This window comes from Lacerta agilis, chromosome 1, assembly GCF_009819535.1.
Source record: "Lacerta agilis isolate rLacAgi1 chromosome 1, rLacAgi1.pri, whole genome shotgun sequence".
NCBI lineage: Eukaryota > Metazoa > Chordata > Lepidosauria > Squamata > Lacertidae > Lacerta > Lacerta agilis.
In genome coordinates, this window is record NC_046312.1 from 10342521 (window position 1) to 10358077 (window position 15557).

Here is a 15557-nt window from a genome sequence, read left to right on the forward strand (position 1 = left end):
TATGTTCATAATAACAGTACTTAATAAAGCACCTAAAACCAATTAAGAGCCCATGCAGAACTTGAAAAGTAAACAGGCACTGCCTGCAGGCTTGCAATCCAATCAGAGAAGAGTCCTGCAAGGAGGAAAGTGAATGAAGGTAAATAAGAGGGGAGGGGCAGTTGGCAAACCCTCTCCGTCTTCTCACAACTAGGAGATTGGACTGAGTTGTTTTCACTAGGATTTAGCCAACAGATGGCTCACCGTGTGAACTTTCGGTAGACAGGAATAACTACAGCTGGTGATGGAAAATATGAAGGATGGACCCCCTGTACCCTCGACAAATGGGCTTTAATTTTTCCTTTCCACACATGCTGGCGTGTGTATCGTTTTGGAGAGCGAGAGAGCCAGATAAGAATGTTCCCGTGACACTGAGTAAAAAGAGGGTGTTTCTTCCTAGTGGGAACAGGATACAGGTGCACAATGTGTGCTTGGTGTTTACAAGTTAACCCTCTTCCTCACCCCAGAAGAACAAAGCTGGACAAAATGTTAAATTGTACTTATACAAAAAAAAAAAATCATATTCAGACTGTAATCCCACTTAAATTTGTAATGTCTGTAACAACATCTTACATACTTTATATTACATTTTTTATCCCTCCCTCCTTCCAAGAAGAGCATAGATTTATCCCCCCTTCCATTTTTGCATTAAAAAAGTAAACCTAATTTAGTGTGGGTACATGTATGCTGTGCTTGGGGGCCAAAGTTGCTCTAAGTCAGCTTGCTGAGCAAGGTGGCGTTTCCAGGGGGTCCACAAATATAAAAACTTGCTTCACTCCCAAGTCCTCTAACCACACCTGTGGCTTCGGAAGAGGCAGGCTCCTATCACTGTGGTCTGATTATCACATTGCACAAGCTTCTACTTACTTATTTGCATTTATTTATAGGCTGCCTTTTGACAAAACACACACACCCAAATATGTAAAAAAAAAAGCACCCAAAAGCAAGAAAGCCAATAGCAAAAATGGTAAAACGCAGCACGTTGTTAAAAAAATAATAATGAAGAAGAATCAGAATATTCCAAAGGGTTGCCTAGGGCACCACCAAAAGTTCTCTAAACCTCTGTGCAATTGAGATAAGGCCCATCCTCTCTCAAGTATTCTGGAACAGAGATAGGAGGAATTCAAGTTTGTAGGTCTTGCCTCATTTTCTGATGAATTCTAAGGTCTATCAACCAGCGTCAGGTGCAAAAGAAAGGGCAGGAGCACAGACACAAGCTAATAATTAAGGAACAGGCTGCCTCTACATGTGTTCGGCCCAGGGATTGTAATCGGTATGAAAACCAAGCTCACAATCTTTTCACACAAAAGCCCACTTCTGATTTTCCTTCCAGCTTCCTTTGTTTTAGCAGCCAAATTTAATGACGGAAGCCTTTTAGTAGTTGCTCTTGGCAGCCAATTGAGAGTAGTTTAGAAACTCTTGCTGATCCATGACAAATTAGTCAGATATCTACCAGTAGACGCCGATCTAAACTGTGCCAGTGCTTTTTCTGGAGCATATAGTAAGCTTGAAAGAGAGGCAGGAATTTCTTTCACTTGCACTGGGTTAAATCTAAGAAATACCTGAGGGTTTTCTGCTACTGTTTCTTACTTTCTCCATACACCAGTGCAGTTTAGAGGTTGGGGGCTCCAGGCCAGAGCATGTCTCCTTATGAGAAAGGTTTTGGATATTTGCTTTCCACGAGCTGGTGAGTGGATTTGTGAATTTCTGTGCTTTTCTCACTGACCTTCAGTGCTTCCACCCAGCGACTTGCCATTCATTCACTTTAGTGAAGGAGATTGAGCCCTGAATGCACAAGGTTTTCTGTATGGTGTTGCCTTCCCCTGCAGACATGCAGAGCCAACTTATGCACATGTCTGCAGGCATTGTGCTATTCATTACCAAGTGGTATTATCTCATTTGAGGCAGTTGAGAGATGCACCCTGATGTGATGATCGTGTAGTGGCATGTTTGGAAAAGCTGTGCAGACATATATATTTTTATTCCACTAGTACTGCATCTGATGTCGACTGCTTAATATGATTGTATTTATTTTATACACTGGCTGTATTTTAGTAGTGCTTGCAACACCTGAGATTGAAGTTGGGGGTGTCTTTTTAAATGCGTAAAAAATACCCTCCATTTATAAGATAAGTAGGAACATTAAGAACATCTAAAATTGTTTTAAAACAGCCACATACCCTCACAGCCAATAATGTCGAGACTACTGGGAGCAGTATCTTTCAGCCATTGTACGCCTGGGTGAAGAGGAATGCTTTTAAGTTTCTTCTAAAAGTTAGTAATTAGAAAGGCAGGCTCACATCAGGAAAGGCATTTCACAAATGAGGAGCCATCACTAAGAAGGCTCTGCCATGTGATCAGAGTCAACCAGTCAGCACTTAGCAATGGCACACCCCCAGGTACTCCCTTGCCTGAGGGCCTGAGATATTTGGCACTGGAGGAGGCAATCTGCAAGGAGCTCAAGGTAGCATACATGTCTCCCCATCCCCAATTTTTATCTGCGCAGTAACCTTGACAGCACCTTGGCAGAACATTTCCTGCAGCTGCATAATTTTATTGGGATTCACCTCTCACTGCTGGTATTTAGGTGTCTCCTTAAAACACATTTATGTAGGCCTTTGCCAGCATGTGATTTATCTGTCTGATTTCAGTGGCATTTATTTTGTTTTGTATTGCATACTATGTTTTTAATCTTGTACGGTATACCACTTTGAGACTGGATAAAAATGTCAATAAATAACCCTAAGGGTAAGCTGGGCTGAGAGACAGTGACAGGCCTGAGTTGAGCATCATCGTAGCTAAATGTGGGGATTTGAACTCTCTTCTCCCCAGCCATAATCCAGCACTAACCACTACTCCACCAAATGGGAAGGCAGAGAATTTGCTTCTGAATGGAGGGACATAGTAGGCATGGAGCCCTGTCTTTCCTTGTAGCTGCATTTTGGATGCAAGCTGCATCCAAATAGATTGCGATCTTTGTGCTATGTGAAATTGTGCTGCCAGATCGCAGTCAAACCCACAACAGAGTAGTGTGCGAAGAGGACTTGATTACCTCTTTCCCAGCATATTGCTGGCAGTGATTATTTTACCAGAGGCAAATGATATGTACAATCAGTGCATATTTTTCTTGCGAAGAACTCTAGTAACTGAGATAGGTTTATGACATATCCTTAGAAAACACACACAACAAACCCTGATAATGAAAAGAGCACTTTCTGGGTTGTAAATGAGACTCGCAATAAGTGTTTGCCATCTACAGAGGATTAAGGGGCATAAAAGTTTGATGATGCTTCCGAGAAAAGATTCTCTGTCTTCGTTGAGAGTCTTCTTTTTCGTGGGAGGTTATATGCTTGTAATTTAGAAACCTTGATAATTGCATTTTTTTTCACCTCCTTTGGAAGCAAATCTGCCCGTGCCACTTGCCACTGACATCATAAAGCTTTGAACTTTTAAATTTAATTGGTAAACAAGTGTCAAATATTGATTTAATAGGCCGGTTTGACTCTTCACAGATAATGGGTCTCAAAACAAAATAATAGGTGCTTTCATGTTTCCCTGAGAAGGGTATGTGTGTCTGTGAGCGAGTGGTTTCCTAAATTGCTGCTTAAAGATCATTCAAGTCTGGTTATTACAGAGCTTGTAGCTAAACAAGAGTTCAGTTCATGGACAGACCAAATGAACGTCTATATCTTAAGCAAGCTTTTGGAATGAAAAGGAGTTCTGTCTTTGTAAAATACGTGATAGGCTATTATATTTTGGGCTGCTACAGTGAACTCTAATTTACTTGACATTTTTTATATTATATAGTGTTTTAAGGGGTCACAGCACTTCATATACCGTATTTCAATAATAGCAGGTCACGTCAAAGACTGATAAATCTTCACTGGTGGAATCCAGTTGCGCTTTTGCGCCTGTGAATGTGAATGTGTTCCCTAAGGGGAAAAGGAGGAAAGTGGTTTTTGCCAATTTCCCCTTCAGCCCTTTGAGCTGCCATTCACCTGTTGTGCAGAGTCCTCCCGTGTCTTTGCTGGATCAAAAGCCAGCCAAGGAAAAGGGTGGGGATGCAGTCCCCCATGGCTGATGGTTGCTTATTATTAGATAACTAAGACAGACAATTAGCCATTTACAGGTAGGTAGCTGTGTTGGTCTGCCATAGTCAAAATAAAATAAAATAAAATAAAAAATTTCTTCCAGTAACTCCTTAGAGACCAACTAAGTTTGTTCTTGGTATGAGCTTTCGTGTGCATGCACACTTCTTCAGATACCATTTAGCCATTTAGTTGCTCATGCCAGCAGTCTCTTAATTCTGGACAAATTCAGAGCTATTTTGGATTTGACACTAAGCCAGATGTGGGGAAGTGAACAGAAAATGGCATTTGATGTAATCTTGACTGCAGTTGAGTAGGTAGAATTTCTGGGGCTGCCATCAATTGGCACCAGGATTTTTCATGCTCACTGCAGCATGTGAAGATGGTGCAGTAAATGTGGCATATGAAAGGCTGGTGAGGAATTGTCTTCCAAAACTTTCTTAACCAAGTTCTTTTATAGCAGTTAGCGTACTAAATCTGTCCTCTGCTTCCTTGTCACAGCTGAAGATTTCATCATTCTACTGTTAGCATTCCCTGAAGGCTTCACTGTTCTTGAGCAATGTAACGGCAGCAAGCTAATGTACATTTTACAGCAAAACCCATGTGATCTCATTGTTTTGATTAGGCAATACATGATCAAGTACTGTACTGATATAAAAGATTATGATGCTTGATTCGCCATCTAAATCTCGATAGCTGTAGGAAAGGCTGATGTTTTGTGGTTACTCTGAATTAGGGCAAAGTATAAATTTCCTTGGAAGAAAATGAGCACTGGCAGGTAAGTCCTGCTTCTTGTGTTCATCCTTGATTCATGCATTACTTCTGTTACTGTGTGATTTTGGAGCCTGAAGTGTAGTAGTGGGCAGAAGATAATGCTACCTGGGGCTTCGCTCTGCTGTGCAGTCTTAGACTGATGCTGCACTTCCTTGTTCCACTCTCTGCTTGAAGAAGACTCTGAGGCCAGAGTGCCACATATCCAGTTGCTTTGGGGTTTGTTTTTGGCCTTTTGGCCTGTTCCAAAGCCCTGAACCATAAGACATAGCAGGATGATACTCTGGCTTAGACAGGTGAGACCAGGGTGGCCTTGCTGGCTGGGGCTGAAGGGAGTGATAGACCACAACACCTGGAGGGCACTAGTCTGGCTGCCTCTGAGCTAGACTTTAGAACCACTGGAAGGAAGCTTTTGAATGACATGTTGTCATCAAACTTATTTGATACAGCATGAGACTCTTAATCTCTGGGCTGTTGGTTCGAGCCCCACATTGGGCAAAACATTCCTGCATTGCAGGGGATTGGACTAGATCACCCTTGCGGTCCCTCCCAACTCTACAGCTCTGTGATTCTATGTCTTTTCTAAAGGTTTAAGCAGAGACTCTGGGTTTTGCGGTAGAAGCAGCCTGCCTTCGCTCAGGGAGTAAACCCTGCAGATAATCAGTGACAAAGGAATTTTAAAATGTTAAAAGCGAACACATTTATAATGCTAGATTGTAGGGTTGGGGTCACCAGCATGGTGCCCGTGTCTACATGGTGTCCTTCTCTGATACCCATAGGATTTACTTTCCAACTGAAAGGGATTTCCCCTAGATTGGGTATCATGGTGCCAAGTAATGCTCTTAGTTTTGGGCATTTAGTCACTGATGAGTAACCTCCAGCCTGTGGGCCTATTGAAGCCCGCCAAACCTCCAAAGTTGGCCTGCCAGGCTGCTTGGGGCGAACCACTCCCACCTGGCATCATATGATGTTGGGCACAGGGAAGTTTAAGCCAGCTGCAAAAGAGGAATTTGAAGGACATAAATTTAAGCCGTGGTTGAAAAGGAAGAATGTGGCTCACACTAAGCGAATTTTGAGTCAACAACTCTGAATGCTGATCTTTTCATGAAAGGTGCTGGTGCTGGTTGTTAATTACATTTGTATACTGCCCTTTATAGGGACGCGGGTGGCGCTAGGGCTTGCCAACCAGAAGGTCGGCGGTTCAAATTCCCGCGATGGGGTGAGCTCCCGTTGCTCGGTCCCAACTCCTGCCAACCTAGCAGTTTGAAAGCACGTCAAAGTGCAAGTAGATAAATAGGTACTGCTCCGGAGGGAAGGTAAACTGCGTTTCTGTGTGCTGCTCTGGTTCGCCAGAAGCGGCTTAGTCATGCTGGCCACATGACCCGGAAGCTGTACGTCGGCTCCCTCAGCCACTAAAGCGAGATGAGCGCCGCAACGCCATAGTCGTCCGGGACTGGACCTAATGGTCAGGGGTCCCTTTACCTTTTACTGCCCTTTATCCAAAAGATCATGAGGTTGCCAAAATGCAACTTCAATTTTTTGTGTGAACATGGCACTTTTCTTTCTGGTTGGCAGGTGGTTAACTAGAGTGATGGAGGCCATGGAAGAAGAGAGGTGGCTATGCCACATGCATGAGTATGTCTGCAGAATGCATTCAAGGATAATAATGGCATTGCTTGAGGCTCTGCAGCAGTCTGGCCTTGAGGACGGAAAAGCTCCCCTCAACAAACCTTCCTCCCAACAAGATTATTTGCTGTGATCTGTGGGTGCTGGGCTGCTCACCCTCAAGGAATAGGTAACCTGTGGTCCTCAGGAAGTTGGTGGACTTCAGTTCCCAACAGCCTCAACCAGAACTGCATATTGGTTCATCTGCTCTCTCAACTTCCTCCCAGAAAGTCCAAGCTAGTTCGGGATTTTCTGGCAGCAAATAACCTCACTCCACCAAGAAGCACAAAGGATTGTCTAAAGGTAGGAGTGGGGGCAATTCCTGGGTGCAAACAAAAATATATTGAACGTTAAAAAACATCCAGAATGTGTGTGTTTTGTGCCATACTCCTTGTACAAATAAAATACTTGCGTCTCCTGTAAAACAAACAAGTTAAAACATTATGTATTTTGTGATCTATGCATGCCAATGTCCTTCTGTGTTCATTGGCACTGGCAGCAAAATGTGCATAGGTTTGAAGCCTAATATTCTTTATGTAAATTGCTTCTCAGGGAGAATGTTTATGTCTGGATTATAAAACACAAAAACATTCATGCTTTTGCCTCACAGCTATTTGAAGAACCTTCACTTGGGAGTGGAGAGAGAAGAAGACGTGTATTGCTCAGAGCATATAATTATTACCTTATGAGGCTGGGGAGATTACAATAAGATAATGTATGTGAAGTGCTTTGAACATTGGGAAGCGCTGAACATAGTAGTAACAAGCATCCCGTGGATTCATATCAAATTTGTTATCAGGGTGCCAGTTTTGATGCAGCCAAAATGGAATCACTCAAATCCAAGCAGTGGTATCAGCAGGTGATCTGTTCCTAATGTCCAGCTGTTCTTATTTATTCAGCTTCCAGGTAAAACCTCATTTTGCAAGTTTGCATCCTTGCTTTTCCAACTGAGAATCTTTTTGCTTTCTTTTCCTTGTTTTTAAATAAGAGGGTTCCCACCCCCACCCCAGTGCAGGGAATTTTGATATGCAGATTTGTACAGTCTTCTGTAACACAGATACAGACAGCCTCTCTTGAGTGCTCATGGTGCAATCACAAGGAACAGCTCTGTATTTGTGCTACAGCATTTTTTGCATGCTTTGCACCTAAGCAACCAATCTCTCTGTGGTCAACTAATCTAAAGTTGATTCTGAGTGTTGTAACATTTGCCACATTTGTTATCTGATTATTTTTATTCTTCAGTTGTGCCATGTAATTGGGTGTTGATAGACTAGAAGTGTCAGTTAACGAGCCTAATTAAATAATCACATAGTTTTTTGTATTAATTTTATTAGCTTTGTGTTAATTAATGAGGGAGAAGTTCTATTTTGGCTAGGCAGCTTATTCAGCTGTAACGCCGAGTGGAGTTTTTTGAGTGTTGGTTAGAGAACAATGATAAACAAGGAGACCACATGATTTTAAAAAATTGTGAGGTGCAGCCTTCCAGAAAGTAATTGCCTCCAATCACTTGTCTTTACATTGTAGTTGAGTTGAGTTGAAAATATAGAAAACATTGGGCGGGGTTATAATTCTTAGCAGAAGACATGCCTTGCATGCAGAATCAGAGTTGGAGGGAACCTTGGAGTTCATGTAATCCAACCCCCTGCTCAGTGCAAGAATCTGAAGTTCAGGATGCAGTTACAGCATCCCTGAAGGATGACCATTCAGCCTCTGCTTAAATACCTCTAGCAAAGGCAAGCCCACCACAGTCTGTTCCACTCTTGAACAGCTCTTGTTATTTCTCCTAATATTGAGTTGATATCTACTTCTGTGCAGCTTCCATCCCTTTATTCTAGTTTGTCCCAAAGTGGAAACAGAGACAAAGTCAGCTCCAGCTTCTTCGAGGCACGCCTTCAAATATTCAGAGACATCTCTCCTTCACCTCTTCCTCTTCTTTCTGTCTAAGGCTAAACAATACTAGCTCTGGTAACTGTTCCTCAGAGGACTTAATTTTCAGACTCCTTGCTGTCCTGGCAGCTCTTCTCTGGGCATGGTCCAGCTGGTAAGTGGTAAGTCACCACACCCATTATTCTGCTCTTGTCTCAGGCTCTTTCCAGGCCCAAACTCGGAACATCTCCATTGGCCTCTCCCACCCCGCACCCCCAAATATTTTTTATCCTGCATGCCTTTGCTTGGCTGCAAACTGTGGTCTGCTGACGCAACCAGACACAATAGCATGAGGTAATCTGGAGGGCTTTTTCTCTGCTTTTGTAGCCAGTTAGACATTTGCAGCTCGATTTGAGCTGGCTGTGTTTAGTGGGTGCCTTGTCCTTTATATAGTTGCTTTTGTGATGGGTATTATATGTCTTGTCTATAAATAGCTCCACCAAATGGCTCCACCAAAAGGGATAATCATGCAAACAAAGGGGGCTTGACCTCATATGGGGGTCTCAGTCTTTCCACGGATTATATTGAACTGGCTCATACTAAGGGGGACAAATGTTGGTTTGTGTGCTGCATTCCAGCCTCACTAAAGACCCCAGATACTACTTGCTCCATCTTCCTGACCTTTTCTCTCCCAGCATGTTGCTGGGGATGAAGTCACTATTTCTGTGATTCAGTCTCCCAAACCCTTTGTATTTTAAAAGAGAGAGAGAAGAGAGAGAGAGATTAAAAACAAAGGGGTGTTTTTACAACTGCTTCCTATTGATAATTGCTCTCACAGCAGGCATAAAACAGGCCACCCCTTGGAAAGCAAATGACACATTTCCTCTTTGCTCTGGCAGCCTGGTATCTAAACATTATCCGATATTGCTGCAAGGGAGGCCTCAAATTTGCCCCCTGAACTTTTCTTAATCTTTAATGGATATCTGAACTATCACACAATGCTACTCTGTGTCTATATGTAATTGATTTCTAGTGTTGTCTTCCATTCAGGCATCAGTGCTATTTCTGGCTCATCAGATTCTTTTCTTCACGGTTTGTGTGTGCATTGTGTTTACAGTGAAAGTGTATGGACGTGATCCAACACGCTCACTATATTGTTGTTGGGTTCGATCCAGATTTCTCTTTGGCACTGCTTTGGATGCTCTTGCAGGCAGAATAGAGAAGAGGCGATTTTTGGCCAGTCCTCCTCCTCCTCCCTCTGCCCTCAGAAATGTTCTCTTGTTAGTGGAGCAGCAGCCTCTGCTAGATGTGAGTTATCATTTGCAAAAGGAAGGAGCATAGAATCATAAAATTGTGGCGTTGGAAGGGAACCCAAGAGTCATCTAGTCCAGTCCCCTGCAGTGCAGAAATCTCAGCTGAAGCATCCATGACAGATGCCCCACCCCCAGCCTCTGCTTAGAAATTTCCAAGGAAGGAGAGTCCATAGAACTCTACTGTGGAACCTCGGGTTGCGGACGTGATCTGTGAGAGAGGCACATCTGAAACCTGCAGCGTTCGTATTCTGAAGCGCTGAGTATCCTGCTGAAAGCCCCACTCCTGCCTCTGCATAGCTCTCTCCATGGGTTTTCATTGTGACGCCAGATGCACAAGGTATCTTTAGGAACTTTGGGAATATATTGTTATATGTATTCTTTTTAAGCTGCAAATGGGCTAGCTGGAAGCAGAGCCGAGGCAGACGAGATAGATTTATTTCAGTGTATTTTGAAAACAGTAATAAAGCCTCGCCCTCTTGTTCCGCTGGTAAAGCAATTGTCAAAGGGTGTGTCTGTGTGAAGGGTTTGTCAGAGGCTGGATGTGCTTGTACAGCCCATCTGAATTTGTGCACGTCTTGCAACAAAGGATCTTTTGTCTCTCTCACTAGGCTCCTATACAAATTCTGTGGCACTGACAAAGGCAGGTTGGATATAAGATATGAATGTAGACAGAAGAACTTAGATATGCCATCTTCAGGGTGGGTTTTTTTTTACAAGCTGTTGTGGCAAAAGTAAGGTCTTACGAAGGAGGGGACATCCTTAAGCCCCAGAATAGCACCATATATATATATATATTTCATGGATATGTTTTGTATCTACTTAGAGTGGAGGCTTCTTGTTGAAGAGAAGTGGTTAAGGGATTGAGGTCATATCTATACCATACTTTTAAAGGATGTGGCTTCCCCCAAAGAATCCTGGGAACTGTAGTTTGTTAAGGGTGCTGGGGATTGTAGTATTGTAAGGGGTGAGCTATAGTTCCCAGGATTCTCTGGGAGGAAACTACGGGTGGAGTGGATGTGACTTGAGCTGTGAATCAGAAAGTCCCTGCTTTAATTTTGCCTCTAGGTGGTCTTAGGGGAAGCTGCTCTCTCTCTCTCTCTCTCTCTCTCTCTCTCTCTCTCTCTCTCTCTCTCTCAGCCTCAGTCGCTCAATCTGAAGTATGGGAGTAAACAATGCTGACCTTCTGAATTTCTGTAAGCTTTACAGTATAAGGATCGCAACTGGGTTATGTATATGAAGCACTGTGAGCACTTGAAAGCTCTGTACAAACATTATGTTTAATTACTTCATTGACAGTTTAGTGGAAGCAAAAGGGTCCCCCCCCCGCACAGTTTTCATATACAGGTAACTCCCTATTTATGGGTGGGGGGGGGTTATGTTCTGAGGCACCGTGTGTTTGAGTGAAGTCAGGTATATTTGAAACACCATTGAAAAAGCCTGCAAACACCTTGTTCCTGCCCTGCCCCTCCCCGTTCCCACCCCCTTTTGTGATGTTTTTGGCTCATTTCCGAGTTAGATGCAATGTGCCTATGCACGTGCACCTATTGAATGCATTCAAATGAGGAGTTGTCTGTACACATAAGTTGACCTACAAAGTTGTTCTTCTTGAAAATTGTCACAAATTGACACCTGTACAACGTCCCTTGTTTATTTACTACCCCAATCAATGTAAAAGCACCCTGATTTTTTTCATAGAACAATGGGCAGCGACAGGAATGTGTGCAGAGAAGGGCAACCAAGATGCTCAGGGGTCTGGAAACTAAGCCTTATGAGGAGCGCTTGAAGGAGCAGGGTATGTTTAGCCTGGAAAAGAGGAGACTGAGAGGAGATATGATAGCCATCTTCAAATATCTGAAGGGCTGTCACATGGAGGAGAGAGCATGCTTGTTTTCTCCTGCTCTGGAGAGTAGACTTCAAGCTGCATGAAAGGAGATTCTGACTAACATTTGGAAAAACTTTCTGACAGTGAGAGCCGTTCGGCAGTGGAACAGACTCCCACGAGAAGCGATGGGCTTCCCTTCTTTGGAGGGACTTCGCTTCTTTTTAAGCAGAGGTTGGATGGCCATCTGTCATGGATCCTTTAGCTGAGATTCCTGCATTGCAGGGGGTTGGACTAGATGACCCGTGGGTCCCTTCCAACTCTATGATTCTAGGACACCCAAGAGCACTGGACTCAAACCAGTTTACAATTACAAGGCAAAGGAGTAAACAAACCCCTCCCGCCCCCTTTATGGCATTCAAGGTACGGAAACCACTTTCTTAGCCTAGGCTATTCCTCCCCCAATCCAGAACCTCATTTGCTGGGAGAAGCTGGGATAGGAAGGGGTAAGGGTAACTGCATCCATCCAGAGCTGATTCCAATTCATGGATTGGGTGGGTATACTTTCAAATGTGTTGGGCAGCTTTCTGCAAAACCCGTCCCCCTTTGAATGAAACAACTGGCAAAGCAGTATTCCATACTGAAGCGGGTTTCTTTTCATTTTCCCAGAGAGCAAGGCAACTCATGACTGCAGAGGAAGTGCCAGCAGGTTGGCACAAAGCCTTGTAATGTTTGTGGGCACATTTCTCTAACCAATGACAGTTTTCTTGCAGGTTTCTTACTGGCGTTGGACCCCCCCATAAGTGTTTTCTGGCTCTGAGTGTTTGGATATTCTACCCTAGTAGTAGGAATTATAATACCCCCAAACCCCGTGGTGTGATTTCCCTCCCTGACATTGGATAAAAGTTCAGATTGTGCCAAGTGAATACCCCTCCCCTACCTTGCTGAGAAGGTGTAGCTGTGGAATGTGCAGTATAACTTTGAAGCTCTTTGTATTTGTTTTTTTGTTCCTATCCTTAAAAAAATAAATCCACAGTATTTAAACTGAAATGCGCTGGCTAAGATCTACTCTAGTGTTTATTAAGTTGAAAGAAAGATTGTACAGTAATTATGGAAAAGCCAACCTTGACTAACTCATCAAAGCACTGAAGTTTTCTAATGCTTGCACAAGCTAAGAAAACATTCCATAATCTAAAACATTTGAATGAATGAAGCATCTAATGTATGTTGTATTATTGCACAGTGTTCTGTTTGTGTAACTCATAGTCACTCTAAAAGCTGCTCCAGTCTTTCTGAAGATCTCTGAAACCGTGCAGTTGCAAAGTCTCACTATCAGGAAACTGAGTACATAAAACAGTTCTCTGACCCATAGGTGACCAATAGGCAACTGGGTTTTTGTGGCATCCCTAGATGCGACTAAGGGCTCATGGCCAAGTTATAGCATGGGGTTAGACCTGTGTCCCTTTCTCCACTGTGGTTGAATAGAGGCAAGACTGTTTCAAGGTACAGGGGGTTAGACATGTGCTATGGTGCCGTCCTAGAGGCAGACCATCTCATCCTTGGGATTTGAATTGTATTATGCTAACCAGAAAGATTGACTGTCACGGTGCTGACCAAAACCACATCCCGTTCAGTGCTACAGCTCATGCTTTGCTTTCAGAAGGAGGCCCAGGTTCAAATTCTCTCTTGTCTGTGAAGCTTGGAGCTGGTTTCCTTGGGCAGGGGACAGGATCCCAGACCCAAGCAGAACCCACTGGTGATGCCCTTTCCTGAGACCCCTCTAGGTTTCCCCCCTGACCTGGCACTCCAAGCAGGTGGTTGGATCTAGCCACCCTTCTCATTTTTCACAATGCCCCCATTCTGGAGCAATGTGGGGAATTAAAGTTTGTGCAGAGACCCAACCCCACCCCCCACCCCCGGTTCTGCTTGGAGCACTGTCACTGCAACCAGGTGAACCAGAGCCCACTGGCAGAGAAGGGGGCTCACAGGAGCACAATTTGCCCAGAGCCCCCTCACACCTGGAGCTGGCCCTGATGAAGTTCAGTGGGTACCCTTGGGCTAGCATCTTCCTTCCTTCCTTCCTTCCTTCCTTCCTTCCTTCCTTCCTTCCTTCCTTCCTTCCTTCTCTCTCTCTCTCTCCCTTTCTCTCTTTCTCCTGAACCTACTCCACAGATTGTTTTAAAGATAAGGCGGACACACACACACACACACACCACGTATGCTTCCCAGAGCACCTGCATTTTCAGAATGAAAATGTAATAAACAATAAAAATATTTTTAGATTATATATTTTCCTCGTAGACAGGGACTTCTCTGTTTTTTGTGTGTGACGAAACTGTGCAAAGTCACGTCGAGCCGTTTAAAAATCACACAGTACTTGGCGAGTTGTTCTCAGAGATCTCCCTGGCAAAAACACTTGTGCCAGACAGCAAGATCAGCAGGAGATTTTTGAAATGAAACCTAGATGTTATTGAAAGGAAATGTAAACTCAGAGGGAGAATGATAGCAGAAAGATGGATGGGATCCAAAGAAAGGTAAGTCTTCTTTTGCAATCCCTTTGAGAAGAACCTGGCCAGAGTGCTTTAACTTTCTTTGTGTCCCATGTGACTTAGACACACCTGGCCTTTAGCTGTTGCTGGTTGCTGGTAGAGGTGCCTGTGGTTCATTGCATCAATGCAATCTCTTGGTTAAACATTCCTCCCTATTAGTTGTTCCAGCAGGAGGGTGCTATTGCTACTTGGCTGATGTGAGGAAAGGAAGGAAGCATGCTCAAAGTTTTAATGTGTTGGCTGTGTCTGCCAAACCTACTTACTGATAGCTGAGCCATGTTTTTCTTCTTTCTGAATTATAAAATTGGAGGTGCTCAATCAGTCTTCCAGGTCAAATGATTTGCTTTTTAAAATGTGTTCACAGTAAGAATTTCCCCCTCTTCAGAGGAGCACCCCTGCTGTGTCTCTGCTTGATTTGGGTATTCACTCATTGGTGAGTGGGGACTTGCAGCTGAATAGAGGAGAGGCAGCACTGAGGAAACAGCTTATAAAGTCATAGAATGTGTGGCTATCAGGGCTGGCTACTGGACGTGCAGCATTCCTCTTGTGTACCACTTGCAGCAGGAGTTGGACAATTGCACTTGTTCCCTATTTGTGGGATTTCTGCATCGTCTGATCTACCACTGTGGAAAACAGGATGCTGGCAAGATGGGCCTTCCTTCTGATCCAGCAGGGCTTTTCTTACATTCTTACACTCTGGAAACCAACCTCCAAAAGGTGCCGCCAGCTGATACTCAAGATGTGCCCAATACTTTTGAGCCCTTTCTCTGCCTTCGGCAGCAAATGTTTTGTTCCACTCACTGTGGTCGTTTGTTAAAACAAAGTCGCAAACCTGCAGTTTGATGACGTAGCACAGTGTGCCGGTTTTATCGGGATGTTACTAGAAAAGGAGGAGTGTGTAGTTCTAAAATTCTGGGGTGGGGAGCAGAGCAGACCTGGCTCTCTTTTACAATAACCACATGGTGCATTTAGAAAGTCTGGGGAGCATGATTTGGTTAGAATTGGGGGAGGCGAATGGTGGGATCTGTGGAATTCATAAAGCAGCATTTCCCCAATAATTTGATCCACCTCCTGTCTCTGTTAGCATTTAGTTCCATCCTGAAATTAGTGTTCTGTACTGGCTAGAATATTGGCTTAAATGCCAGGCAACATTTTTCTTAACAAAACAGCAGCAGAAGATCCAGACCCTTACTAAAGGCTTATGAATGAGTGGATTGTGTGTGTGTTTGGAAAACCCCTAACCACCTTGTTTAAGGAATCAGGAGAAGGAGATGAGACGCCCTATTCATGTGCATTTGGAACAAAGTGCTTTTGTTTCTTTCCCCAGCTGCCAATCAAAGAGCAGCTCCTCACGTCTGAGTATGTGCTTAAGTTCCTTAACCTCCACCACAGACATGCTGCTTGACCTCAGCGATCTCCTTCAGGTATTGTACTGCATCTGCTTTTC

The 15557-nt window shown here is 43.8% G+C and overlaps 1 protein-coding gene across 2 annotated transcripts in view; it reads left to right on the forward strand.

Annotated features, from left to right (window-relative positions):
- BRF1 (BRF1 RNA polymerase III transcription initiation factor subunit) overlaps window positions 1-15557 on the forward strand; it is a 141226-nt gene that overhangs the window by 43767 nt on the left and 81902 nt on the right. For both annotated transcript variants that reach the window (XM_033137606.1, XM_033137529.1), the window contains exon 4: window positions 15503-15534. In XM_033137606.1, coding sequence (XP_032993497.1) covers window positions 15503-15534 — 32 coding nt within the window. The remainder of the gene's footprint in view (window positions 1-15502; window positions 15535-15557) is intronic.